General features: G+C 52.6%; 1 protein-coding gene across 3 annotated transcripts in view; it reads right to left on the reverse strand.

Moving 5' to 3' along the window:
- Positions 1-11,381: 11,381 nt before the first annotated feature.
- COL11A2 (collagen type XI alpha 2 chain) overlaps positions 11,382-27,663 on the reverse strand; it is a 29,849-nt gene continuing 13,567 nt past the window's right edge. For all 3 annotated transcript variants that reach the window (XM_032462787.1, XM_032462788.1, XM_032462789.1), the window contains 49 exons: positions 27,498-27,551; positions 27,239-27,292; positions 27,112-27,156; positions 26,953-27,006; positions 26,514-26,558; positions 26,265-26,318; positions 26,023-26,067; positions 25,832-25,885; positions 25,545-25,589; positions 25,264-25,317; positions 25,091-25,135; positions 24,824-24,877; positions 24,397-24,504; positions 23,305-23,358; positions 22,955-23,008; positions 22,822-22,866; positions 22,682-22,735; positions 22,519-22,563; positions 22,321-22,374; positions 22,166-22,219; positions 21,890-21,943; positions 21,368-21,475; positions 21,132-21,221; positions 20,899-20,952; positions 20,560-20,667; positions 20,322-20,429; positions 20,129-20,182; positions 19,973-20,026; positions 19,683-19,790; positions 19,394-19,447; positions 19,082-19,135; positions 18,810-18,863; positions 18,603-18,656; positions 18,152-18,259; positions 17,708-17,761; positions 17,487-17,540; positions 17,317-17,370; positions 16,720-16,773; positions 16,359-16,466; positions 16,215-16,268; positions 16,018-16,071; positions 15,696-15,803; positions 15,518-15,571; positions 15,173-15,208; positions 14,919-14,972; positions 14,536-14,803; positions 13,883-13,995; positions 13,281-13,487; positions 11,382-12,491 (listed from right to left, as the gene is read on the reverse strand). In XM_032462787.1, the coding sequence (XP_032318678.1) occupies positions 12,351-12,491; positions 13,281-13,487; positions 13,883-13,995; positions 14,536-14,803; positions 14,919-14,972; positions 15,173-15,208; positions 15,518-15,571; positions 15,696-15,803; positions 16,018-16,071; positions 16,215-16,268; positions 16,359-16,466; positions 16,720-16,773; positions 17,317-17,370; positions 17,487-17,540; positions 17,708-17,761; positions 18,152-18,259; positions 18,603-18,656; positions 18,810-18,863; positions 19,082-19,135; positions 19,394-19,447; positions 19,683-19,790; positions 19,973-20,026; positions 20,129-20,182; positions 20,322-20,429; positions 20,560-20,667; positions 20,899-20,952; positions 21,132-21,221; positions 21,368-21,475; positions 21,890-21,943; positions 22,166-22,219; positions 22,321-22,374; positions 22,519-22,563; positions 22,682-22,735; positions 22,822-22,866; positions 22,955-23,008; positions 23,305-23,358; positions 24,397-24,504; positions 24,824-24,877; positions 25,091-25,135; positions 25,264-25,317; positions 25,545-25,589; positions 25,832-25,885; positions 26,023-26,067; positions 26,265-26,318; positions 26,514-26,558; positions 26,953-27,006; positions 27,112-27,156; positions 27,239-27,292; positions 27,498-27,551 (3,546 nt within the window). In that variant the 3' untranslated portion in view covers positions 11,382-12,350. The remainder of the gene's footprint in view (positions 12,492-13,280; positions 13,488-13,882; positions 13,996-14,535; positions 14,804-14,918; positions 14,973-15,172; positions 15,209-15,517; positions 15,572-15,695; positions 15,804-16,017; positions 16,072-16,214; positions 16,269-16,358; positions 16,467-16,719; positions 16,774-17,316; positions 17,371-17,486; positions 17,541-17,707; positions 17,762-18,151; positions 18,260-18,602; positions 18,657-18,809; positions 18,864-19,081; positions 19,136-19,393; positions 19,448-19,682; positions 19,791-19,972; positions 20,027-20,128; positions 20,183-20,321; positions 20,430-20,559; positions 20,668-20,898; positions 20,953-21,131; positions 21,222-21,367; positions 21,476-21,889; positions 21,944-22,165; positions 22,220-22,320; positions 22,375-22,518; positions 22,564-22,681; positions 22,736-22,821; positions 22,867-22,954; positions 23,009-23,304; positions 23,359-24,396; positions 24,505-24,823; positions 24,878-25,090; positions 25,136-25,263; positions 25,318-25,544; positions 25,590-25,831; positions 25,886-26,022; positions 26,068-26,264; positions 26,319-26,513; positions 26,559-26,952; positions 27,007-27,111; positions 27,157-27,238; positions 27,293-27,497; positions 27,552-27,663) is intronic.

The raw sequence follows: 27,663 nt of genomic DNA on the forward strand, positions 1-27,663 counted from the left end.
GTCCTTGGTGCTTTCCTCAGGTGTGGAGAAATAAAATTCTTGATGGTGATCCATTCTCTTTATTGAATAGGAGGGCAACTGGTAGTGAATGTCCTAAAATTTGCTTTATTTCATTGTAGATGCCCAAATTCGTGTTGCACTCTTACCAGTGCCGGGTGGAACCATTTCTCCTAGTAATCCCAGACAGAACAGACACTGAGCCTGGATTTTGCCTCTGAAATTCATACAGGACTAGTACAGCATGGTAATTATTAAGAATATGGTTTCCAAGTTTAAAAATCAACATAAGATCATAATTATAAATAACAGGTATAAGAGCATAACATATTATAGCATTCTTTTTATATTATTATTTGCATCAAATTATAGAAGCAGGCTTGTCCTATAACTCCGTGTTCATTACATCACCACAAACTCTCTCCCTTTTGAGCCATCCAATGGGATGCACATCTCCAGTTTCCAAAAAGTCAAAGATACGTGTATATCAGCTTTTTCAGATATAGGCCTGCTTTTAGAATACAGTTTTTTTTTATGATTTTTATAAATCATTTTAATTGATGTTTGAGGCTAAGACAGAAGTCATATTTGCTTTGGTCATTTTGTGGTATGGTGTGTCACTTAAGTCTGAATTTAATATAATAGTAATCAGGAAAAATTCTAATTCCTGTAATATTGATAGATTATAATATCAGTTTTCAAAAACAGCAAGGCCTAAGCCTTAAACCAAGCTTAAAGCATTTCTCTTTTTTAACTGTCCTTCTTGCGTGTGACTCTGGGAAATCATTTTGATGAATATGTTCATAGATTATGACTCTAAGTCAGTTTTGGTGATTCTATGTATTATGAGATACCAAACCCAAATGCGGGGCTGTGTTGGGGGTCACCAAGACCAGCTCAGTTTAGATCATTCACTAAGAGGACTCACGGGACTCATTACGTAGCTGTACACACGGCTATGATTAATTACAGCAAAGGAAGCAAAGCAAAATCAGCTAAGGGAAAAGGCACGTGAAAAACTCGGAGAAAACAGGTGCAAGCTTCCAAGGGTCCTCTCCCATCGGAGCCGCAGGACTCGCTCAGTTCCTCCAGCAACGAGTTGTGACAACACGTGTGAATTACATCGGCCAGGAAAGCCCAGAGGAGACTCGGCACTCAGGGTTTTTCGTGGGGACTGGTCTCACGGGCACCCTCTGCACAAACCAAAGTTCCAGACTCCCAGAAAGAAAGCAGGTGTTCAGCATAAACCATATTGTTTGTTCAGACAGCTCAGGCACATTCTTAATCAGCTCTGGGAATGGTGGGAACCCTCCCAAAATCCAAGTTCCTAGATGCCAGCCAGGGGCCAGCCTTGTAAGCAGGCCTTTCAAAGGAAGGTGGTCAGGACTGCTATGTTAACTCTGTTCTGCACAGGGGCAAACCATCCTTTTTTTTTTTTTTTTTTTTTTTTTTAATGGAGGTACTGGGGATTGAACCCAGGACCTTGTGCATGCTAAGCATGTGCTCTGCCACTGAGCTATATCCTACCCCTCGCCCACCCCACAAACCATCCATTTTGTTGACAATTTCCAAGATAACATGAGTATCCATGTTTTCAAAGAAAAGCATAGATTGATCAGAAAACTCTTTTAAATCTAAGTTTTCTGGAAACATTGATTATTGCAGAAGACCTAGAGCTAAATTCATATAATTGTTTTTCATTATTATTACAATTATGTGAAATTATTATTACAAACGTTTTATGAGTCCTATTAGCATTTGAGCAGTTTTTGAAAAGCTGAAGTTACAAAGTAAGGATGCACGTGAAAGCATTCTGTTCTGTGAAAGGTTTATTTTTTGCTCAATGGCATGAGAAATTACGCATGCTTTCTATTCTGTGGTGTTTCTAGGAAAGATTAGAGGTAGCCCATCTCTCAGTGCCCCAAATGAGAAAGAGAAGTTGTAATTCGCTACATCCACTCTTAATCATCTCAGGAAAAAGAGAGAGGCAGCCCACTTTGTGCCCAAGGAATTTCACAACCAAGGAGTTTGACAATGAATGATCCTCTCACTGACTGCACTGCTTAAGATGAGAGAGGCTTCACCATTTGGGATTTTGAGAAGAAAGAAACAAACCTTGTCAGCAGAGAACTATAAAACCAGTTTATAATGCGTAATAATGAGTCATAATTGAAAGGAACTTAGTTTATAAACCATTTTCACTGTTATCTTAAGAGTCCTGAACATTTCACTCTCTGCTTGTAAAGCCGAACTGATAGTTAATTCAGGGTTTGATAAAAAGAAGAAAGTCTCCCTGATTTTCTGTTTGGCCAAGAATTCCCCCTAATGTGATGTCATCATAACACTGTCATAAAGCCGTGAGTTAATTCAGAATTTTAATCCTCGAGTCAGCTTTTGTAGTCTGCCCTCTTCGGGGTAGAGGACTGTCATAAGGAAATAAAGAAGGTAAATGATTTAGTACTTCTTTACTTTCCCTTTTTTATTGGACAACTGTAAGGAATTAAAACTGTGGGGTGTTTTTTAATTCTTATGAGAAATGTTGTAAGATTTTTGAGGAGTCAGATTATCCATGGCAAAGAATCTGAGTTTTAAGTGTTCTTTAAAGCTAGGGAATGTTAAATAGGGCCCCATCTCCACCTAGTGGCCAACAGTGGTATTTAGACTTGGAACAAGAAATAAGGATTTGTCAATAATTTGGGGTATTCTTAATGAAAACATTAGAGAAAAGGTGAGGCATATAAAAATCAAAATAAGTATGGCCAAATGTAGAGTTTTGCGGTTTGGCTTGGCGGTGCCTTTGGCAGCACCCCTGAAAATATGCTTATCGTGCTTTGCTGCCAAACCCCAAATATATTTTAAAATAATTGAATATAAAGAAACATACCAACAGAAGGCAACCCTTCAAAATTAACTTTGAGAAGAAGAAGGTCCACGTAAGCAGAGTCCTCATATCTATAAAAGAAGTGCGATCATCAGAAACAGCCCAACAGAACTTTCTGCTCTGATGGAAACGTTTATATCTGAGCTGCCCAATACAGAAGCCACTGGTCGTATGTATTCTTTTTTAATGTTTATTGAAGTGTAGTTGATTTACAGTGTTAGTTTCACGTGTACAGCAGTGATTTCAGTTATACATACACATACATATATATTTTTTCTTTTCAGATTCTTTTCCATTATATGTTATTACAAGAAGTTGAGTATAGTTCCCTGTGCTATACAGTAGGTCCTTGTTGTTTATCTATTTTATATATTGTAACACGTGTGTGTTAATCCCTGACCCCTAACTTATTCCTCCCCGACCTTCCCCCTTTGGTAACCATAGTTTGTTTTCTATGTCCGAGGCCACCTGTACTCTTAGCGCTGAATATACCAGAGGCTGGTGCAACTAAGGAGCTGAAATTCCATTTAATTCTAAATTAGTTAAATTTAAAGTATTGAATGTGACTGGTGGCTACCATATTGGATGGGCAGAATAAAGCTTACGATCTTTTTCTAAAAAACTGTAGGCCCTCTCTTAGCAGCTTTTAATGGAGGTAGATCCATCTGTAGGATAAGCTGGTAGGGAATCGAAAAATGAAAAAGAATTTGATAAGCCAGTGAAGATAGAAGGTAAGTCTTGTCTAGTCATGGATCATTAAATCTGGGGATAGCAGAATATCAAAAACAAAATAGGCCCACCAGCAACTTAATAAAATTACAAGAGAGGTTTAAAAAGCGTCAAAAATCGTCCAGTTCTAGCAGATACAGAAGCTACAGCCACAGCAATAATCTTGGCAAACTCTCAAAGCCAGTTTGAAAGGGCTAGGAATCACTAAGACAAAACTTGAAGAACACATTTCTCTTAGTATGTACAGGAAGGGGGCACCTCAACACACCTGCACTGGTTCACCCTCTGAGTTTAAAGAGCTTTGCCCTAAAGATCACGTCAGATCTTCTCATAGGACAGCACAGATAGCTCCAGTGTCCTTCCCTCCAGATCTGTTACAGTATTCGATCTGTCTGGAAACACTATGCTGTATTAAAATACTTTGGGCGCAGGACAATGTGGCAGAATTCTAGGAACTTTGGGATACAGGCTCAACGGCAACTTTTAATTAGGGAACTTAATCTATTAAGAGGGCTCTTTGACTACTGGCGCTTTCAGAGGAGAAAGTACCTAAGGGAATAGGTTGTGATAACATTAAAGGAGATTACGGAAAACCAAAAATGTTTCTATGGTGATTTCACCTGCCCCCTGGGTATGTTACTTGAATTTACTACTGCAATTCTGGGAAATGGAAACGCTCCCACTTTGAACCTTGGGATTCTACTTCCCCACCAAAAAATGTAAGTATGAAACAGTGCCAAGTCTCTAGTAGAGTATGTAAAATAACAATTATGATAAAATCGTTGGAGAAACGTGACATAATCCATCTCACCAAAAGAACTCTTTAACAACTCATTTTGGCCAGTAAAACGGTAGGTGAATCTCAGAAGTTAATTGTGAATTATAGTAGTATTAAGAATAACAGCTAATTCTTTTTTTTTAGAGAGATTTAAAAACATTTTGTGTGTGAGGGGGGAGGGAGGTAATTACGTTTATTTGTTTATTTACTTTGTTTTTAGAGGAGATACTGGGGATTGAAACCAGGACCTCATACATGCCAAGCATGCACTCTATCACTTTGAGCTATACCCTCCCCCTAATTCTTAATATTACTCAGCCATAGAAAAGAGTGAAATATTGCCATCTGCAGAACATGGATGGATCTAGAGAATATTATACTTAGTGAAGTAAGTCAGACAGAGAAAGACCAGTACTATATGATATCACTTATATGTGGAATCTGGAAAATAATACAAATGAATTTATATGGAAAACAGAAACAGACTCACAGACATAAAAAAACAAACATATGGTTGACAAAGGCGGGGGGAAGGAGGGAAGGACAAATTAGAAGTATGATACAAACCATTATACATAAAAAAGGTAAGCAACAAGGATTTACTGTATAGCACAGAGAATTATATTCAATATCTTATAATAACCTACAATGGAATATAACCTGAAAAAATATATAACTGAATCACTTTGCTATACCCCTGAAACTAACACATATTGTAAATCAACTATACTTCAATAGAATTGTTTAAAAAGAATAGTAGCTAATTCTTAAATAGTACTTACTAGATGCCAGTGACTGTTCTAAGAATTTATATATACTTAACTCATCTAATTATTAAAAAAAATGTGGTTAGCACTGTACCTGATATCATTTCCTCAGTAAAAGATCTTTCTAAATCAGTCCTTGATTAGCATGTTTGCATCCATCTGACTGATGCATTCTTTTCAATACTAATAAACTATGTTCACCACCTGCTTGCTTTCACTGGCTACCCCTATATTTATTATACTACCACAGTAAATTCTTCCATCCAAGGGCATAATCCAATAAAACAGAATTTAAACAGATGACCTAAATCCAATTCATATATTAAAATTGTTTATTACACTAATGACATGTTTCCATGAGTGATTTGAAAACAATTATGCCTATGAGGAACTTTATGGGGGTGGTAGAAATAGCCTTTATCTTGATTGTGGTAGTGATTACACAATGAATATATTTGTCACAATTCAGAACAGTACAGCTAAGAAGGATGAATTTTATTGTGTGTAAACCATATCTCAGCAAACCTGATATTTAAAAAAGCAACTGCACCCAAAAACTCTGTCTTCCCTTATTGATTTTATGATTAAAAAGGAATGAACCATAAAGTCATAACAATTTCAGTAAATTTGGGGGGAGAAAAATTCTGCCCAAGATCCAGCAAAAAGCCATTGCCCTTGAAACTCCCTCCCCAAAACAAGAACAGAAGTTAATTGGCATGTTTGCATTCTGAAAACAGCACATCCCACATTATATTAAACTCGGATCTCTCCATCAGATTACTGAAAATGGAGCCAAATTCATATGGATCTTTAAACAGCAAGATGCCTTAGAGCTGTGCTGTCTGATATGGTAGCCACGAGCTACATGTGGCTGTTTAGATACATTAAAATTCAATACAATTTAAAATTAAGTTCTTGAGGTGCGCTAACCACATTTCAAGTGCTTGAGAGCCACACGTGGATGGTTGCTGCCATACTGGGTTGCACAGATGTAGAATATTTCCATCGTCACAGAAAATTCTATTGGCCAGCACTGCTCTAGGGGCCAAATAGGTATACAGACCACGAGGGGTCAAGGGTTTGAGTATTAAATATGTAACTGTGTGTCTCTGAAAATTCAACTGGCCGGCATTTCTAATTAAAATCATCTTGACATGATACAAATTGTAGGTATTCTACTGATACTCCAGCAAGGTCAATGCCCTTCTCAGACACCCAGAGGCAGGCATAGCAATGGAGGTAACTCGCAGTGGCATCACACAGGAACTTGTGCTGCTGTGACATAGACACAGGCTCTGGGGGCCTGTAACAGTCTGCAGAAACTTCAAGCAACCCCGAGCGGGAGGTCTGCCAGCCAAACAGAATAGCCTATTTGCTTTTAAATTTCTGCTGAGTGCTTTGCCTACAGCTGTTGGTTTTTAGGCCACCACTAGTGGGTAGATTCTATTGGAACCCCCTCCCATCAGAGCAAAAATATAAACCATTGATTTTTATAGAAACTATGAGACTGCTTTATTGGTAAAAGCAGCCACTGCAGAATTCCCCCCATTTCTGGATCTTTCTCAAGAAGTTGTTTAGAGACACAGCACACAGAGACTTGTTCCCCAATATCCATACTCCCACAACACCTTAATAGAACTTTCCATTTGATTTGGGCACGCAGACTTCCAGAACAAGTACTAGTTTCCCATCCTCCTTTCCAGTTACGTGTGATCCCCAGCCATAGAAAGCTGGTTCTCAGGGAAACTGTGGACCCCAGAGCTGAGCCAAGCACATTGGCTCTCCAGGAATCTGAACAGCAGAGCCCAGAGACGTCGAGATTGTGCACGGAGAACCAGAGTGGGGTCTGCGGCCACCACTCAGTACTTGTGGCTCCAGAGACCAAGTCCATGAAGCCTTGAGCTCTTCCCTAACGAGTCAACCCTTCCTTCAAATCCTAAGTACCTCAAGATTTTTATAATAAATTTCCCTGGGGCTTAAGCTGTTCTGAATCAGGTTTTACTGTTTGTAACAAAAAGAAACCTAAGAAGTAGGGGGGTCTTGACAGCAATAAGATCAGAAATGGACAGGGTTGCTGTGCACCTGAAACTAACACAATATTGTAAATCAACTATATGTCCATTAAAAAAAGAAGTATACAGAGGAGCAGGGCACCCCAGACACCAGTGTGTCAGCAGTAACCAAGGCAAGGAGTTGGAACTAAGGCAACATGGCCAGTTACCCTCCCTTCCCTTTCCAATGCAAAGGCTGTCATTAAAGGGAGAATTATTCCCTTACAGACCAAGTACTATCCCATTTTGCGGGTGAGAAAACTGATACTCATTAAATAAGCAGCCCAGCTGGAAGCAAAGCACCACAGCTAAATGAAGAAGAAGCCCTTGTTAGGAATACAGCGAGAACTCCTGCCAGCTAACGTCAGTACTGCCCTCAGCCCTGTCTGCTCAGCCCTACCCAACCTAGGCCATCAACTGCTACAGACTTTTCCGTCTGGCTGCCTCTGTCACCAGGCTCCAATTAAATGCAGTACTACTTCCCATCTTCTCCCTAACCCTAGTATCTCTGAAAATGTTTCTTAGTTTTTAGCTTTTATTTGTTTCTGTAGATTTTCAATTCTGAAAAGTAAGGGAAATACTGAGGTATTAGTAAAAATGACCACAACTGAAAAGTTGCAGAATTATAAAAAATCCCTACCAACACTAGGAATAAGGTGTTCCTTATTTTGTAAGAAGAACTGGACCACTGCCTGAATAGCCCACACCCTGGGGAGACATGAACACAATGTAGGACTAGATCTTCATGACCCACATACTTTGGCCCAAATCTCTATGGAGTCCAAAGCCTTTATAGATGAAGTGGTGAGACCTGGAACGTGACCTTTACACCAGCTGCCATAGTATCCAGCACGGCTTTAATCTGTTTGCTTTGGAAAACCACTCATCTTGGGAATAAAAGATCTTGAAGGACGAAGTAAGATGTTACTACCAGAGAGGCCAGAGCAAAGTACACAAATGCGTCGCTGCGCTCCCGCTGACTGAGGGCAGGTGGCTCTGTGGGCTGGCTCTCACTGCGGCTGATCTTACCATCCTGGCTTTAGGGCAGTACCTCCATAGGTGTCCCTGGTCTTCACTCAAGGACTAGCAGGACACACCTTCCCTACTGAGACTGCAATCTGCTGGCAGTGCCAGTTTCTGTGAAACAACTCCGAAGATGAGAAAAAAGCTAACAGAAAGCCCCAGTGCAAGCACCCAGGGATGACCTCTGCTCACTTCAACAGGTCTACGTTGAGAAACACGAACATTGGCATCTGAACTGCACAGTTGGTCATGAAGAAGTTAGGATATGGCCTTAATGCTCCCTGCTGACCACACCAAACTTGCAGGATTAGGAGCTTCATAACCACAAAGCAGCCACCTCCTACTACACAGGAGCTTTCTTTCTGAAGCAGCTAGAGACTTACTTAGACCCACTCCCTTCCCCAGCTCATCTCCACCCCTACTTGCCCTGGTCCATTTAGAAACTACAAATCCCATGCAGCATAGCATGCAACATAGCCAAGAGAGGGAGAAAACAGAGACACATAGCCCATGGCTTTCTGGGATGTGTAGTACTTCCAAGTACAGTTATCTAAGTGGTCCAAATTTTACAAGTTTTTTTTTTTGAGGGTGAGGGTAATTAGGTTTATTTATTTATTATTACTTTTTTAATGGGGGCACTGGGGATTGAACCCAGGACCTCCTGCATGCCAAGCATACATTGTACCACTGAGCTATACCCTCCTTGCCACAAGCTGATTTTTGACCATAAGTCACAGATGCCGAAAGTATCAGCTAGAGGGCGAGAGGGACCCCATCCCCACAGCCTTCAGGCTATAATCTCACTGCCTTCCTCACTTCAAGTCCTCCCCCTCCTAAGCCTCCCAACCTGTTGTTGGCTGTGTGCCTGTGTCTAGGGCCTTCACATCCTGCTCCGATCTGGGTGGGGCCTTGCCGGCACACAACTCCATCACATCACTTACCTTTTCAAACACCATCAATGGTTCAAGTTAAATTCCTTTGAGAGGCAGCCAAGACATGTCAGGACACAGCCTCTCCCACAAGAATATAAGTTTGGGCCCAATCACACCCAAAGTAGCTCCCCAAATCTCTGCCTTCCTCTCCTTTATCTCCTCCTTACCACATCTAGAAACCTCCACTGCCCACAAGCCACTGGAGCCACTGCCAGCACCCACATGTCCAGATGCCAGGACATTTGCACAACCCACGCCCAGTCCTACCCCCAAAACTTTCATCTCTGGGCGCTGTCCTTAAACTCCTCTCATCTTTCCTTACAGCCAGGCCCAAGCTTGCCAGAGGGGCAGGAGAAGTCCCACTGCGAGAAGGCTGTGGTCCTGGCCTTCTCAGCTGCGACTTGGAACAGAAGTGCTCATAAAACTGTTATATGGGGTTGCTTGGCATACTAAATAGGCTTTTGTGGATTGGTCCTGGGGGCCTAACCACCATGTATAAATGTTATTTGAGTAAATGCATGGCATTGTTTCCACGGAGAAAAGCCCTCTGAGCTCAGAGTATCTGATCAAAAGTGACCTTTGGGGACACTCCCCTTTTGTGCTCTGAAAGCGACCTCTGTGGGTTTGGCTCCAACTGCTGAGAGAGCTCTGGAGAAACCTCAGCTCTGGGCCGGCTTGGCCGGGAGCGGGTGCGGGCGGAGCAGAATGCGGCGCGTCTGTTTAGGTTTGATCTTCCCTTCCGCTGAGGCCTGGCAGGTAGGGAGAGGGATGTCTGAAGCGACTGAGACACAGGGGAGGGCATGAGTGATGCCAGAAACCCCGTGCATCGCCTGAACCCAAATAGACGAGGCGCAGGAGCTTCCGTTCCATTCAGCCTCTTCCCAGGTTGGGGGAGTGGGAGTGAGGGTTCAGTGGGTGACGGAGGAGGGACGGTGGTTTGAGGATGTCTTAGGGACCCGAATCACTCCGGCTGCCCTTCGGGCGAGGTCTTGGCACCGACACCAGAGGGCAGCAGAGGCAGAGAGATGCGCAGAGCCGGAGGCGCCGGCGCGCGGAAAAAAGATTTTCACCTGCGATGGGTTTTCCTGCCCGCCCGCCTACGCGAGGCTGGGCTTCTAGATCCCCACAGAAGAGCTCCCTGGGATCGAGACTGCGTTAGCTCCAATACTCCAGGGTTCCAAGATTGAGGCTTTGTCCTTGGGGACCGGCACGATCAAGGCGGCGCCCTCGGGGATCTGGATCCGCCCGGAGGAAGAAGTACGGGGAGCTGGAGCTGCCTACCCGGCGCTGCCTACTGGGACTCCGGGTCCCGGGCGCAAGTGAGCCCTTCCCCGGCCCGCCCCCGGGGGTCTGTGGCCGAGAAACCCAGACACACACACGTGCACACGCTCGTACATCCGTTCCTCCACTGCGCCTGCAGCCAGGCACCCAGCAAGGAAAGGGGCATAGCGACGCGGAGGAGGCCCTGAAGTAAGTTTTAGTTTCCTGCCAGGACGTGTGGGAGCCAGGATGTGCTGTGTGAGGATGGGAAGCGCCAGGAGCTGCGGGAGGCCGGCTAGTGATGCCCGGCTGTGTGGCCAGCCCTGAACAGAAGGGACACCTGACCCAGAGCTGCTAAATAAGCCCTGAGAAGGGCCGCTGGGGGCGCGGCATGGAGTTGGAGGAGACTGGGCGAGGACTGTGAATCTAGACTCGGCACAAACCCTGGAATGATGTAGACACTAATGCGCACAAGCAAGATGAACCCTGGCGGAATCCCTGGTTTTTTATGACACGACATGAAAGCCTGTACCAAAGACACAGGTGCAGCGTTGTCGTGGAAGTGAGCCTCAGTTCCCGCATTGCAGAGTTCAGACTAGGCATCTAAGGCTCCTTCCCACCTTGAGGTCCCTAAAGACTGGGGGCGGGGTTGTGTTTGAGGTGAAATCAAGGAAGGCAGGCACACCCTCACACAGAGCCAGTCCAGCACCAGCGTCAGGCAGAGCCCTGGGACCCCACCTGGTGTCATGGGGGTTCTGTTTGAGATGCTGAACTTGTCAGCCAGGCATTATGAACTCTCTCTGCACCCTGACACCCCAGCTGGACAGGCCTTCCAGCCAATAGGGATTAAGCCATCCATTTATGGTAACAGCTCAGCCAGGAAGATGAGGTGTTGTCGGATGAGGGTTGGGGGGATTGAAATAACAACACAAGCACCACACACATACACCCCAGGAGGAGACAATCACATTTTTTAACCATCTGTCAGAATGGACGCAGGTCATAGTGCTAGACAAGGTCCTGGGAGTCCCTTCCATCCGTATGCCACACATTAACCCTTTAGTTGCAGGATCGGGGAAGGTAAGGGGGTGCCCAAGGGAGGGATGGGGTGGCCGGGATGGCAGTGGGAAATCCCGAGGGCTCGGGGCCATGGCAAATTCCTGGCTAAGATGGAAGAATCTCAATATTTCAACAGTCCGCTGAACACGGGCCCTGCACACACCCCTTGCTATTCCATTTCTCCCCTGGGGGAGTGGCCTGGTCCCCAGGGAGCAGGCACTTCGTGCAAGCCCCAGACCAAGTGAAAGACAGCAGGTATGTGAGTCAGGGAGCCCCACCCTGGGCAGAGAGGCAGAGCCCTGAGGCAAAGGAGACCATATATTCCAAGGTTCACAGTGGGTACTGCAGGTGGGGTGTGAGAAGGTGGAGTTCGGCCTCCAACCCCCCACAGTCGCTGAGGAAGCCCTGAGGCAAGGATGAGGGTGCCAGGGCTCACTCCAGGAGAGCCCTGTCTCCAAAGTCCATTGGTTTTCATTGGCAATTCTCTCTTTATCTTTTTTGTCATTTTGTTTTCCACTCTTTAAATAATATAATTACTTTTTAAATACAAAATACACAGTGTCCTTTCTCTTCTCTTCCACTTGTTTGGGGTGATTGGGAGGTATATTTTAAATAAGGGTCTCTCAGCTGTCTATCAGGGCACAGGCTCCAGGTGGGAGGGCCCCAAGCCCCAGGTGAGCCCCCCTCCCCTGGGGTGTCTCAGTACCCGCCTCACCCCTCCCCTGGACTGCCCCTGACTGGAGGCTCTCGGTGCCCTGGCCCAAGGTCCCCTGGATGGTAAGGAGCCCTCCTGCGAGGTGGCACAGAACTGATGCTGTGGGATTCCAGGTGGGCCTGGTTTCGACGGACAGGGTCAGACAGAGGAGAAGGTTCCTAGCCCATGAAGCATACAGGCCCCAGCAGCACCCCTCCCCGCCTTGGGGGGGCCCCCAGATCTGAGAAGGAGGCATCCAGCACAGGCAGCTGCTCCAGCACAGGTGTTCGAACCTCTAGCACCGTCCGGCCTTGCAGAGTCTTGAGGGGGAGACACAAGAGAGAGGGAGGGAGGGGTGAGTGTGGTGGAGGCACCCACTGCCCACGGACTCCCCAGCCTCAGGCCCAGGCTATCCTCTTCTCTGAGTGCCCTGAGATGCTGTTTCCCTAATCCATGTCACGAGTTCAGACCTTGCCAAATTTTCTTCCTAAAATTTCTTCCAGAGAGTCAGGATTGGGAAAGCTGGGAAGGCTCTGTGTGTGTGTGTGTGTGTGTGTGCGCGCGCGCGCGCGTGCATGGGTACACCACACTCCTGAGCTGGTCCGTACAGCTTTAGGTTTGTCTTTGAGATTATCCATCGGTAGTGGCTTTGTGAGTCTTTGTGGCTCCACGGGGATGTGTGTATGTATGTTTGTGGGTGTAACCAGGTGATAATAGCCAACAGGATTCTGCATGTGTGGGTACCTGTGTGACCCTGTCCAGGAGACTCTGGGACTGTATGTACGGATTGGGGGTGTCTGTGTGCCCCTGTGCCTCCATGGGGAGGGGCAGTGTTTACACCCATGTGCCTCTGCTGGGCAACCTGTGTAAATGTGTTAGGAGCCTGCATGACTCACTCTGGGTGACACTGCCCTGTGCACACAGGTGAAACCCACCTTCCATCCTTCCTGCCCCGCCTCGCCCCTGTCTGAGCTCCTGAAGGCATATCTGACACCAGGAAACTGAACTCCTCCTGCTAGTCGCCGGTGCACCTGCCCAAAGGGTCTTCCCGCCGCCTTCTTCCAGCCTAAGTCTGGGACCCGCCCTCCCCAGCTCTCCCTAGTTCCCACCTGACAGCCGTCTCTGAATTCCTTGACGTAGGGGCTGGTCTCTGGGCTCAGCTCGTCTTCATTGGCCCCGCGGAGCTTCAGGGGCCCATCCCGGGCCTCCCCAGAGCACGGGTAGGAGACGTTCTGGTGGGCGGAGACGCTGAGCAGCCGCAGGAAGGTGAGTTGGACCACGCCCACCGGGGAGCCTTCTGAGTCCACGTAAGAGAACTGCCAGAAGAGAGGGCTGCGGTCAGGGGCGGAGACAGGCCTGCGGAGCGTCTGCAGAAGCGAGCCGGCTGAGCCAAGGTCACGAGCAGGGAATGGGTGGGAGGAAAGCGCTGGGGGAGGAGGGGTGGCGGGGGGGGGGGGTGATGAAGGACCAGAGTAGGAGCCAGAGGGTAAACAAAAGGCAATCTTTTGTCTTGGGTTGTCAAGGGAAGGAGACAAAGTGAGCATCGAAAGACTGGTGAGAAGGAAAGGAAGAGGAGTCAAGGAATGAAGAAGGGTCAGCAGGCTCTGCAGGGCAAGGGCCAGGGTACCTGTCACACAAACCCAGAAACCACTAGGCCCCGATGTGCTCCATTGTGGGGCAGGAGAGAGGGCAGTCAGGGACCAGCGCTCACCTGTGTGACATCATCCCTGGGCGTCACACAGGTTTCCCCTCCTGCTGTAAAATTGCAGAAAACCCGGAAGGCGTCCCGAGCACAGCCCTGGTTGGGGTCGACCCAGTACTCTCCTGTTGAGTGATGGAGAAAGAAGGGTCAGGGCCCCAGAGGTCTCGGACCCCATGCTCCCACTTCCCTCCCACTGCTCTAAGCAGCGTCCTCACACGCTCCCAGTCCTCTGTCCTCCCACTGCCCACCCTACTTCGGTTTCCCTCCTCCCCTTATGCCCCTGCCCCATCTCTGACACCCCACCCCCGAGGAGCACCCCCAGGCTCCTGACTGGAGGAGGTAGGCGCACCGACCCCCTCATACTGATACAACGTGTGGTTGTAGGTTTGCACACATGTTCATGTGGGTAAATGCAAGCATGTGTGTACATGTGTATATGTTTATCTAATCCTGTAGACACTGGGCTGATAATGAGCTGATAAGCCTGGTGGGACCATATCAGTTGCTAAATATTGAAATTTCTGATCTGGCTGGTAAAGAGCTGCTGCTCCAGCCCCTCACCCCTCACCCCTACCCCAACACCTTCCCCAATACTCCTCTGGCCTCCACCCTGCTTGTTCCTGTCCATGCTGCTGTTAACATGTCGTGTGCCCGACACTGACCATCGGGCAGCTCTGGGTGACAGAGCTTCAGGTCCTGGCAGGTGCGAGCGGGGCTGTCCTGGGTCCCTGTCGGACGCCTCATCTGCTCAATTTCCTCCCGCAGGGAGTCGAGTGAGCCAAAGATCTCCTCCAGCCCCCCAGGACTGCCTGGGGCCCCCCCAGTTGGCATGGCCTCATCTTCCTGCATCAGGCGGCTTCCGTCCACTGAGCGCCGAGTCTTCTTGGGCATCTGGATGGGCAGGGGCTGGATCACCTCGCCTGGGGGCCCCTGGGTGGAGGGACAGGTAGAGAAGGCAAGAGATGAGGTCAGTACGAGGGAGAAGCAGAGAAACACCTGGACAGAGAGGGCCCATCAGAGAAGCTGGCCCTGATGTGTGACTCACCGGGTGTCCTGGAGGGCCCTGGACGCCCTTCTCTCCCTTGGGTCCAGCTGGGCCCTGCCAAAGGAGTCAGTGAGGTCAGGGAGGGGTCATGAGGTCAAGCAGGCAATCAAGGTCACAAAAGGGTGAAATCAGGCTCCAGGCTCGGAATGAGGGGCTCTGCTGGGGGCAGGGGAGAGTAGGTTTGCCCTGGAGAGACAGTGTCAAGTCCAGCTGGGGGGAGGGGCAGAGGGCAGAGCTAGCTGGGGGACACTCACTGTGGCTCCTTTGGCTCCTTTGGGGCCAGCAGGTCCCTGTGAAATGAGGAATAAGAAAGAGATGGTCACCATAGGGGAGGTCAGAACACGGAGGAAGGGAGAGGCAAGGTCATGAGTCCACAGGATCCTGGGGCCACCAGAGGAGGGGCAGGCATGAGGGAACAGGGGGACATTCAGGAGGCCCTGTGGGACTGGGGTAGAAACACTGCAGGTGTAAGAACATATGGGGGACACTGGGGCCTATGCTTGTTAGGCTGGTGGTTGCCATGGAAGCCACTGGGGGATTATGGAGGGGAGAGCAGTAGGGTTTAGGGGATTTAGTGGAGGAACAGATGGGGTACTCACAGGGAGGCCGGGGGGCCCTCCGGGACCAATAGGGCCAGATGCTCCTGGGATGCCCTAGTAAGGGGAGGGGGCTGGTTCAACTGGGTCTTCCTCCTCTCCCCCTCCCCTACCCCATAGATGAGTCTCCACCCCCCATCCTCCCACCCCCAGACCTCCCAGGACCACGCCCTCTACTCACAGTCTCTCCCTTTTGTCCAGTGGAGCCCTGAGGGCCAGGAAGTCCTCGATCACCCTTCTCTCCCTGCTCCCCAGGGGGGCCAATCAGTCCAATGAGACCTGGGTGACCCTGGAAAAGGGGACAGGTGGTGAGGGGGATGCAGGGGGGAGACACGTGGATGGGGAGGAGAACCACAGGGGTCAGAGCCCAGAAGACAAGAGAGGCGTCAGGCACAGGTCTGAGGAAAGAGGGGGTGCTGTGTGAAGACTCCTGAAGAGCACAGGGTTCCCCCAAATGTTTCAGGGGTGAGGGGAGAGAGACCTGGCCACATGCTGTCACTCACCTTCTCTCCCTTGGCCCCAGCATCGCCCCGGAGGCCAGGAAGCCCTGGAGGTCCCTGTGGGGAGATAGGAGGTCACTCTTTTCAGGGAAAGGTGGGACCAAGCTCTCCCCCTCACCATGTCCCACTTCCTCCAGGGCTCCAGCTCGATGCACACTGCCCCAGGGGGACCCCACCCTACCCAGTCCATAGTCACTCACCACAGGACCTGGAGGTCCGGCCTGGCCTGTGGCCCCAGGACGGCCTTGCTGACCCTGTAGATTTGAGGGGACCACAGAGGTCAGGGAGTGTCCCCACACCACGCGTCTCCCACCTTGGCTAAGCCTCTTTGCGCCACAACTTACCACTGAGCCTGGGAGCCCCCTCAGACCATCAGGACCAGGTTTTCCTGCTGGGCCTGCAGGACCCACGGAGCCTGTCTTCCCCGGGGCACCCACAGCACCAGGATCCCCCTGAAGCACAAAAGAACCGTGTCTTGAAGGGCAGAGGAGCAGGTGTGGGTCGGGGCAGGGGGTCCAAGGTGGATGGGGTGAGGAGGGGAGAGTCAAACCCTGGGGCCCCTGGGGCAGGAATAAGTACAGGGAGTCCCACTCCCACAGGGGGCTCGATGTGGAGAAGGTGGAGCTGGGGTAGGCATATGGAGACAGGGATGTGAGGACCAAGAAGGGTGGGAACGCGAGGAACCTAGGGTGGCCTCTCCCTCACCTTGGCCCCCTTCTCCCCTTGTCGCCCCTCAGGACCAGGTGTGCCAGCAGGACCCTGCAGGTGGAAGCAGCAGTAACAGTCAGGCTCACCCCCTCCCCCTTCCTGTCCTCTTGGTGCACACACACACACACACACACACACCCCTCCGTGCACGCACAGGCACAATCCCAGAGGCCAACTCACAGATGTGAGAGCTGGTACAGCGGTACCAGCTATTAAAATGCTGGCTAGCTCTGTGCATTTGGTGAAGAGCCTCTTGTCAACACACCGCCTAGGACCTCACCTCCTACCCAGCAACCAAAGGGTTAATCCCTGGCCCAGCAGGGGTCCCCAGGATAGCCAGTCCCTTCCCTCAGTGTCCATCCTGATTGGTCAATACACACCACCACCCCTGGCAAGAACACAGAAAACTTACAGAACATACCAAAATATACACAGCACAGGTACAAACACACATGGTCACGCACATAACGCACCTCACCCAAGGACAACCTGGACACCAGGCATCTCCCTACCCGCCCACCTGCCATTGCCCCAACCTCCATCCAGCCTGCCCCAGGACTGCCTCTCAAGGTCCCAGGTGTCCACCTCGCTTACCCGCTTTCCAAGTGGTCCAGGAGGTCCATTCTCCCCAGTGGGACCAGGGGACCCCTGTGGAGGGAGCAATAGGGGTGGGTGAGGATCCCCTGGGGAGTGGGGCACAGAAGAGGGAGAATGGGTCTGAAGGCCTGGGCTCAGTAGTGAGAGAGGGGACACCGGTCACTCACAGGCTGTCCTGGCTCTCCGTCCTCTCCACGGTCACCCTTAGCACCATCCTGGCCCTGCAGGGATGAAGCAAGGTCAGAGGGGGGCCCCTGACCTGGTTGGCATCACCCCCAAAGCTGCCAATCCTCCCATCCCTCCACCTGCCCTGCCATACCCCCGGTTCCCACATGCATGCCCATCAGAGAACCTCATTGTACCCTTCCCCTCCCTGTGTTAGACTCACCCGAGGTCCACTTTCTCCAGGAGGACCAGGGTCACCAGGAAAACCAACAGGACCCTAATCCAGAGGGAAATCAAGGTCAGGGTCACAGCCCCCTAAGCCCACCCAGAGCCAAAACAAACCCCCACAGGCACAGGCCACACTCTCCCCCTCTACAGGCAGTGCCCACCTGCACCACCCAAGGAAGAGGGTTCCCTGCACCCCCTTTCCCCACCTCATACACTGCATGCTGTGTAATGCTTTCAGGTCCTTAACTAGAGAGCTTTTTCTCCTTTTCTCTCTCTCGTATCCTAGACCCCATACATCCCTCCCAGGAGACCTCATTCCCAAAGCCTATTTCCCAGGTATTCCCCACACTCTCGGGCTCCCCAAACTCCAAGATCCTCACACTCACACACACCCGTATTCCCAGGTCTCCCATTCACAGGGCCCTCCTCACAAACTCACAGGGTTCCCTTTGGGGCCATCATCGCCGGTGGGGCCTTTAGGCCCTGGTGGTCCCGCCTCTCCTGGCTGCCCTGACTCTCCTTTCTCCCCACGCTCCCCGCGTGGACCCTGGAGGATGAGTGGAGGGTACAGATGGTCCCAAAGGGGTCTTGAAAATCAAGGATGCAGCCCCTGCCTCCAAGACACCTTCAGCCTCCCCCTCACCTCCTCAGTGACATTGGGGTGCACACAGAAAGTCAAGCCCATAGCGGGAATCCCTGGCCCCTCTTTCCTTCAAGGAAAGAGGGGGCAGGGCTCCCTCAGATCCAGGGACCAGGTGTCACAGAGAATGGCTGGGAGCAGACTCCTGGGCTTTGGAGGAGTTCCAGCTCCAGGAGGTCAGAGGAAAAGTGGGAGTGGGATTGAGGGGGTGAAGGGGGTTGGAGAGTGGGGCTTCAGAGCTACTACTCACCTTGACACCTGGCTCGCCCTGGACTCCAGGAGATCCTGACTCTCCTGGCTCCCCCTGCAAGGAGACAGGGGGTCAAAAACCTCCTCCCCCTCAACAAAATCCTGATACTCTCCCATTTCACTCCCCTTTGACTCTGCCCCACCAAAACTGGCAGAAGTCCAACCCTCATTCCCCGACCCAAACCATCCATTTGTCCTTTCCTAGTACCTTCTCTCCAGGGGGACCCAGGTTCCCAACACCTCCTGGGGGACCTTGTGGACCCTGGAGGAGGAACAGAAACAGGAATCATTGCTTAGGGGAGGAGGTACCCTGCCGACGGGCAGAGCCTGAATGAGGGCCTGAGGTCACGGACAGTGGGAGGCCTTCCCAGGGTCCAGCAGCTTCCCGTGGCCCCTGAGGTGAGAGTTTATAGTCTGAGGAAAGTGAAGCAGAGGACTGACCACATTTATCTGAAGGGACAAGGGGCTGAGAGGACTCACATCAGCTCCATTGGGTCCAGCTGGGCCTCGAGGTCCTGGGGGGCCGGGTGGTCCCTGGAGAGAAACAGACACAGGGATATGGAGAAGGGAAGTGGGAGGAGACAGATGGATGCACATGAACAGCGGAGGGTTGGGGGAGGCAGAGGTTCCTGAGCGAAGGGGACAGCCAGGCCAAGGAACAGCAAGCATGCAGGCTGCTGTGGGGTCAGTAGCAGTGGACTTTTGGGGTGGGGGATAGATGGGCAGGAGGGTGGCTAGTAGGTGGGGCTGGAATCAGTAGGGGTCACGCTCCATCAATGGGGTCACACTCACCATAGGGCCCACGTCTCCTGTTTCTCCCTTCTCTCCTGAGGGGCCTGGCAAACCCTGCACGGGTATACACAGCACAGACCCAGGTGACCAAACCACCTTAAGCACAGCCCTAGGCAGATGGACACCCCAGTTCCGTCCCCCTCAGATCCCACATGCCCCCCACCTCCCCAGTCCTCTGCCCCCATCTCCCCAGTCCTCATCAGCAGGGAGCTGGCGGCTGGTGGGAGGCCCAGGCAGACATCAACTCCATTGTGACCCCACCGCTCAGCCCGTCTCCACCCCAACTCACCTGTAGACCAATGGGTCCTGGGGGCCCATTGAATCCTCTTGTTCCTTCATCACCTTTGGCTCCAAAATGCCCCTGGGGACCCCGAGCTCCAGGCTCCCCATCTGCTCCCTGAGGTGGGAGGAGGGCAGGGACAAGGACATGGAGATGGTCATGGGTCAGGTGTTTTCTAGCTACAAACCCCACACAGAGCCAGGCACCAGGCCAAGAGTCCCCAACTCCCACCCCCAAGCCCAAGGGCAGAGGGGAACTGAGGGCAGAGCAGAGGCTGCGGATGGCGCACCAGCACTCACCGCTGCTCCGGGCTGCCCCACAGGACCGAGGGGTCCAGGGGGTCCAGGAGGGCCCTAGAGGAGAAAGAAGAGTCAGAGGTACCAAGACAAGGGGAGAGACAAAGTGAGAATGAGGTTAAAGGCCAGAGGTGAGAAGTCAGAGGAGTGGACACTTACATGTTCACCCTTGTTCCCTTTAGTGCCCTTCTGTCCAGGGTCTCCCACCTCACCCTGGGAGGAGAAGGCAGGTGAGATATTAGAGAAAGGAGGGGGTGGGCTGGGGAGAATGAGACAGGGATCGGGGACCATGACCAGATCAGAGATCTCATCCAGAAAGAAGATGGAGGCATAGGTCTGTGGGTTTCCTCACCTTGTCTCCATCCTCTCCTGCCACACCTGGGGGTCCAGCAGGACCAGGAAGCCCCACCGGACCCTGAACCCCATCACGGCCAGTTGGACCAATGGGGCCCTTCTCACCCTGTGGGAAATGAAGAAAGAAGTCATGACCTAGAGATGGCCCTCACCCTCAAACAGCCCTACAGAAAACCCTCCGTAACCCATCAGCTCACAGGCCCCTCCCAGGTATCTTCCCTGGGACCCACACTTACCGGGACACCTTTCTCTCCTGCAGCTCCAGGGGGGCCCTGAGGTCCTGGGCGCCCTGGGGGGCCAATGGGTCCTCCAGATCCTGCTGAACCTCGCTCCCCAGGGGAGCCCTGAGACAGGAGATGGAGTCAGACCCTCAAGGAGCCCACAGCCTACCCATGCCAGCAGACCCCTGACCATGGGTCCCAGGGGAATAGCCCCAAATCAGGTGCATCATGACGGACCCTGGACTCCCTCTGCCCGGTCCCACAGCCCTGCCTAAATCCAGATGCCCCTCTCCATCCTCCCTCACCCATCCTCTTTCCTCATTCCCCTCTGCCTTTCAGGGACCCTGGACTCACTGCAGGGCCAGGGGGACCAGCCGGACCTTCATTCCCTTTCAAACCAGCTCCACCCTATGAACCAGAGGTTGGAGACAACAGACATGAGACAGGAAGGTGGGACACCACAGGCATGGGGTCCAGGAGACATGCAGGGAAGGATGAAGGTCGGGGAGATGGGAGTGGGGGTGACGATGAGGGGTGCCAGGATGCAGGGTGACTTGTTACAGGCAGTCAGGTGGGGTCACACTCACGGCAGTGCCAGGGAGGCCTCTTTCTCCTGGGAAGCCCCTTAGACCAGCAGGACCGTCCTTCCCTGGGGCCCCAGGGGGACCAGGGTCACCCTAAAAGGAAACAAAAGTGATGAACCACAGCATGCTCCCAAACCAAGCAGAAAGATCTCAGCCCCCCTCAAATCCCCAACTGCCTGTTTCCTTCAGCACCCCAACCCTGGTCCCCCAAGTTCCCCTCTGCCGAGCCCCTTACTGACCTTTGTTCCTTCTTTTCCAGCTATCCCAGTCAGTCCCTGCTCTCCAGGGGGGCCGGGCGGTCCTGGGTGACCTCTCTCCCCCATGGGCCCAGTTTCCCCTGCAGCTCCCTGGGAAAGAGGCAGAGACTCCAATCTCAGACCCTCCACCTCACTCTGGCCACCTTAAAATACCCCTCTAGAACCCCTTTATGTCTGCCCCAAAGCTCCTGGGGGCTTCCTGGGTTTCTCCTAGGCCTCTGTTCTGGTTTTAATTCCCCAGTGTGGAGTAGTAGCTACACCACCTTGCTTCCCTGCTGGGGAAACTCCTCTTTTCCAAGATGCGAGAAGATGAGAACTGGTCCAGGAAACAGTCTGATATTTGGGATCCCTGCTCCAAATCCCAGCCCCCACCATTCACCCAGCCCCAGGGCTCCAGGTCAGGCAAAGGAGAGGCAGGGGCATGTGATTGGGAAAAGGGAAAAGAGAGAGGCAGATAGACTAACTCCAGGGCCTGGAGACCTTCTCTCCAGCGGGCACACGTACCTGGGGTCCTACCACTCCTGGGGGGCCGGGGGGGCCAGTCTTCCCTTGGAAACCCTGAGGGAAGAAGAGAGGAGAGGCCCTCAGAACACATGGTCAAGCGTGGACGCTGGGTGCTGGCTCTCAGGGTCCCAGGGTAAGGGCAGGGTCACCACCCAGTCCTTGGCTGTGGTCTGAGCAGTGCCAGGATGCTCTCCACTCTGCCAGGAGAACTTTCCTGGCAGGCCTTCTGGACAGCTCTGGAGCTGGAGGGTCTGAGAGCCCAGGGGTATCACTTACCACTTCTCCTCTCTGGCCTGGATGTCCTGGCAGCCCGTCCTTCCCAGGGGGACCCTGGAAGGAGTTCAGATGTCAGATGAACTCCCAGTTGGGAAGGGGGATGGGGAAAAGGACTCACAGAACCAAGGCGGATCAGAGGTCATAGGTCAGCTTACCGGAGGTCCCTTGGGGCCAGGAAATCCGTTGGGGCCCTGAGGTCCAGGGAGACCCTAGAGACAGAGCTGAGTTGAGTTAAGAGAATGGGGAGGGGCACTGGGCAGGGGACACAGCCTCCTCCCTGAGGTGAGAGGGAGCTGGCTCCACTTGGGCTCCCTGGGGAGCTCTGGGGGACAGGAGGCTCAAGCCACACTCACCCTCTCTCCAGGGGGCCCATGGGGGCCATCACCGCCCGATGTTCCCTGTGGGGGAAACAAAGAATGGGAGGAGCCACCTTCTAGCTGTCTCCAAGGCCGGAGGAGTTGAGCAGCACTGGGCTACGAGGCGGATGGAGAATGGAGCCCGGCCAAGCCCACTAACCTTAGCTCCAGACTTCCCAGTGGCACCTCGGGGTCCCCGCTGGCCCCGTGGACCCTAGAGAAAGGAGAAGGGAGTTGCCAGAAAAACCCCAAGGCACCCTTTTGCATCTTGAGCTGCATGTCTCTCCCCGCTGTACTCACCGTGGGGCCCCGCTCTCCCCGAGGCCCTGATTTCCCTGACAGGCCCTGGGGAATGAAGCAGAGACAACACATTACCCAAGGGCCCCTACAGAGCCACCCCTCCCTGTGCACCCCTTCTCTTCCCCCAGCTTACCCGGGCTCCCTTCTCTCCACTGGCTCCAGGAAAACCAGGAAATCCCAGGGACCCCTGGTGAGGATGAAGAGGAGAAAACTTGAGAAGTCATGAAAGGGGAGGGCCTAAGAAGGGCGCAGGGGGTCAGGAGAGGTGATGGAGGCAGTGGTGTGGGAGACCCAAGCCCTGCCAATAACTAGGTGTCCTTGGACAAACCCTGGTGCTTTCTGGGCCTCTGTCCCCTCACGGGTAGAATAGGAGTTGGCTAAATTCTCCCCAGGGTCCCCCACTGCTCTGTCAGTCTGTGCTTCCCGCAGTTAGGAGTCAGGGAAGGGAGAAGGAGGAGGCGCACAAAAGGGGCATTGCATCACCTTGGGACCCTGGCGTCCGGGGTAGCCAGGCAGACCGGGAACACCCAGCTTGCCCTGTGGAGGGACAGAGGGCAATTAGGAGCGAGAGGATCCTCCTTCATCCCTGGAGACCCCAACACTCAGAGGTGGGACCCAGCCCCCACCCAGCAACACTCCTTACCAAACCCCTAGCCACTGGCCCCTCATTTCCCGCCCCTCCACGGGCTGCCTGGCGTTTGTAATCTCTCTTTCCTGAAAGTGGATTTTCTGCAACTCTGGTGCTGGAATCTCGCCTCCTTAATGTCTGCAGCTCCATCAGGTCCTGAAGGTGCTGTGATCTCATCCCTTCCTACCTGTCAACCTCAGCTCCATCTTCCCCAGCACACACTCCTGCTCCACTGGGACCAGTCCCTTTGCAGGCCCCACATGGCCTCCACCCCTTGGCTCAGCTCTGCACTGCCCAGCTTCCCGCCATGCACCCCCTGCCTCCCGATGCTTCAGGGCCTGTCTTGTGAAGACAGCTGTAGAGCGGAAGTTGGGAGCAAGGATTCTGCAGCCTGACTGCTTGGGCTCAAACCTTGGCTTTTGCCCCTCACTAGTTGAGAGATTAAGAAACATCTTAACCTCCTGGTGCCTCTGCAAAACCTCTGCAAAACAGGACTGCAAGGGCACCCACCCCACAGGATTGATATGGCAAGTCAGCCCAGTGCCACACACAGTAAGGGCCTGGGGAGGGTTAGTGCTGAAGATCTCAGAGCCCACCTCCTCTCTGACTCTCTTCCTTCTCAGAACCCCTGCTGTGCTGAATTGACACATTTTTATTCTGCTTTGCAACAGGTACCCTCTGATGGCCACTATGCCTTGTCCCCATCTATCTGTTGTAAACTCTTCATGGCAGGGACTTTTCCTTGATTTCTTATGTATGCCCCCTTCACCCAGTGTCCTGGAGGTGCTGTATACACAGGGAGGAGCATAATTAATGCATGGTCATCTTCGATTGACTTGCTGACCTCAGCCATTGGCACCCCCATAACCACCCTGATCCCGGTGCCCAGACCCCCATCCCCTCCATGCCCTAGAGCATGTGGACACAGATCCCTCATCCCCCATCACCTTCTCGCCCATAAGCCCAGGAGGCCCAGGGTCTCCGGTGGGTCCGGTGCGTCCCTTTGGCCCCTCAGGACCATCCTCTCCCCTGGCACCAGGAACTCCAACCTCGCCCTGGGTGAGAGAGTTAGAGAGATGAAGGACAGGGACTGGGGGTGGGGGCTGGGCCCTGAGAGGAGAGACAGGCCCCAGAAAGGCCAAGTGGGTTTGGTGAGGGTCCCAGAAGTCACTCAGGGAGGCCCCAGGGGCAGGAGAGCGTTGTGATTGGAGAGCCGGTGGGACCAGACTGTGGCGCTGTGTTCCTGCTAGGACCAGGCTCTAAAGGGAGCAGGGGAGTCTGGGGTATCAAGGGACAGGCTGGTAGTTGGGGGGTCCAAAAGGGAGGATCATTAGCACTTAGAGTTGGGGGTCCAGGGTGGGGGTTTCTACTCACCCTGTCGCCTTTCACACCCATGTCACCTTTGAATCCAGGAAAGCCATCCTCGCCCTGAGAAAGACAGGGGGTGAGAGGAAACCACAGATGATGGAGGGTCAGGGCGTGAAAATGGAGGATTTCAGAGAATGTGGGTGGAAGGGTAGATTTTAGGAGCTGGAGGGCAAAGCTGAGCAGGCTGGCGGGAAGGGAGGAAGGAAGAGACGGGCAGAAAGGTGGGAGTGGGGCAGGGCAGGAGTGCTGGGAAGTCAGGGAAACACTGCTCACCTTTTCACCTTTGTGACCCTTCAGACCCCGAATTCCATCCACACCCTAAAATCAGAACGGGGATAGAGACAGAGAGATTAGAAAGGGAGGTTGGGCTGGAAGGACCAAGCTCCAGAGACCCCAGCTGGGTCCCCTGACCTCAGTCTTTATCTCTCAGCCAGGTGGTCCGTTACCTTGACACCTCGAGGTCCCGGGTATCCCAGAGGACCCTGAGGTCCAGATGGACCCTGGAAGAAGAAAGAGAGGCATCTATAAAGGGGTCTCAGGGTATCACTGTAGGAGTCCCAGGGGGTGGGAGAAAGGGAAACGACAACACAAGTCCGGACAGGGTTACAGGGTGTGGGACCGAGGGACTGTCAGAGCCATGTGACGAGACAAGGAAATCCCAGGGACTCTGAGGCTCAGGTCTGCGTGGGAACCCTTTGAGGGTGAAAGGAGGCATGGACGATCTCACCTGGTTTCCTTTGGTTCCAGGGGGACCTTCTTTGCCGGGGTGACCCTGGGGGTAGAGGAAAGACAACCTGACCGCTGACCCCTGTCCCTGTCCCTGCAGCCCCTCCCTACACTCCAGCCCAAATGCCCCCGTGACCTAATGAAACTGTTGGACCATTGGCGGGCACCACCAGTGACCTCCCAGTGCAAGGGACACACAGTACAGATACTCACTGAAGGCATTTGGAGGTCATTCTTGGGGGTGGAGGGTCAAGGGGAATTTGTATTAAGCAGTGGGGACCCACTTACCGGGGGCCCATCTGAGCCGGGCATGCCAGGGAGCCCTGGTTTCCCTCGAGGACCCTGCAAGAAGATGAGGAGGCCCAGGGTCACCAGAGGGGTCAGGTCTGAACATGTCAAAAGTCCCAGCCAGACATTTGAGACACCTCTACACCCTGCCTTGGCATATCCACTGTCCCACAGATCACTTAGTCACTTACCTTCTCTCCATGAGGGCCAATGGCACCCTGGGGCCCGGGCAGACCCTAAACACAGGGAGAGAGAAGTCACAGAGGTCCCCCAGGGGTGGGCCTCTCTCTCCCCAAGCCAGCGTCCCCCATTCAGAACATGAGCAGCAAAGGCTTGAGACCCTTAATTTCCTTTCCCCATCCAGGGTCTGACCCACTGTGGAAGCCCAAGGGAAGTCACTAACATTGGGGAGGGGGTGGACAGGACCACTCACCTGGGTCCCAGGAGTGCCCTGCTGTCCAGGAGGGCCTGGCTCTCCCTGGGGACCCTAGAAACAGGCCATGGGCAGGGGTCAGAAGGAGATGTTGACAGAAGAAACAGGGCAGAAAGCTGAGTCCCAGCAGGGACAGCAAGAGGGCAAAAACCAGAAGCAGGCAGGGGGTCAAAATGGTGGCAAGGGAACAGGATCTTGTCAGAGACCCCAGAGGCTAAGGGTCAGTGGGGTCTCCATGCCAACACTCACCAAGCTTCCTTTGGGACCATGGGGACCATCCATGCCTCGGACTCCCTGAAACATGAGAGGGGCGTGATCAGGCTGGAAAGCAGGCCTGGGCCCTGGAGGGACCTGTGGTTTCTGTGAGACCCGGCCATTCCAGAGGGTGGGATGGGGCGGGCGCACAGCGGTCAGACCTCCAATTCATCCCAAACCTAAGCAAATAGAGCCAGCCCAGATCCACAGGGCGTGGGTCTGTGGGTTTGTGGGGGTTTGTTTTGTTTTCCTTGAAGATTTTTTTTTAGTATGCTCAGAGCCTGTGGTGCACTGCACCATCTGGCCCTGCGAGGGCACCTGAGGGTGAAGGCTGAAGTGGGGTTAGGTGGGGGCCGGGGAGGAGGAGCTAGAAGGGTTAGGAAAGGTAGAGAGTTGATGAGGGCAGGGTCAGAAGTCAGGGACAGTCATTTACCGGGGGTCCAGGAATCCCAGGTGGGCCTTTGGGGCCAAGGAGACCTCGAGGTCCCTGCATTCAGGTGAGGGGAAGAGAGGGCATACATGGGTGAGAGAAAATGTGTCCCTTTCCGGCATACTCAGAACCAGGCCCCTCAACCCAAACCCCACAACTCACCGACTCTCCAGGCAGCCCCCGAGGTCCAATCTCCCCATCGTCTCCCTGGAGGAGGAGGACATGGTGAAGCAGCCTCACCTTCCAGACCTCACCCATACCAAGCCCCTGTCCTGGGCACGACACTCACCCGCTCTCCATCCTCACCAGGAGGCCCAGGAAGGCCCTGGGCACCAGTATCACCCTGAAAAATGGGCAAACAGGTAAGAGGGGTCGCAGAGTCCCCAGCATGGCAGACATGATCGTCTTCAATTAACCAACTAATTTCATTCCCTGAGCTCCCACTGGGACCCTCAGCTTCCTTCCCTTGTCTTGACATCCTACTTCCGCTCCCCTCCACAGAAGATCTGCCCCCTCACCCCAGCACCCTCCATCCTCGATATACTCACCCTGTGTCCCTTCTCCCCAGGTAGCCCTGGGAGTCCATCAAAACCTCGGTCGCCCTAGGGAGAAGAAGGGCAGCCCAGGTGAGGTCCCAGCCCCTTTCCCACGCCTCTTCTCCCTGTTGCGTCCTGAGTGGGGAGGGAACTGGGGGACTCGGTTATCCCCAGAAAA

This window comes from Camelus ferus, chromosome 20 (assembly GCF_009834535.1).
Source record: "Camelus ferus isolate YT-003-E chromosome 20, BCGSAC_Cfer_1.0, whole genome shotgun sequence".
Taxonomy (NCBI): domain Eukaryota; kingdom Metazoa; phylum Chordata; class Mammalia; order Artiodactyla; family Camelidae; genus Camelus; species Camelus ferus.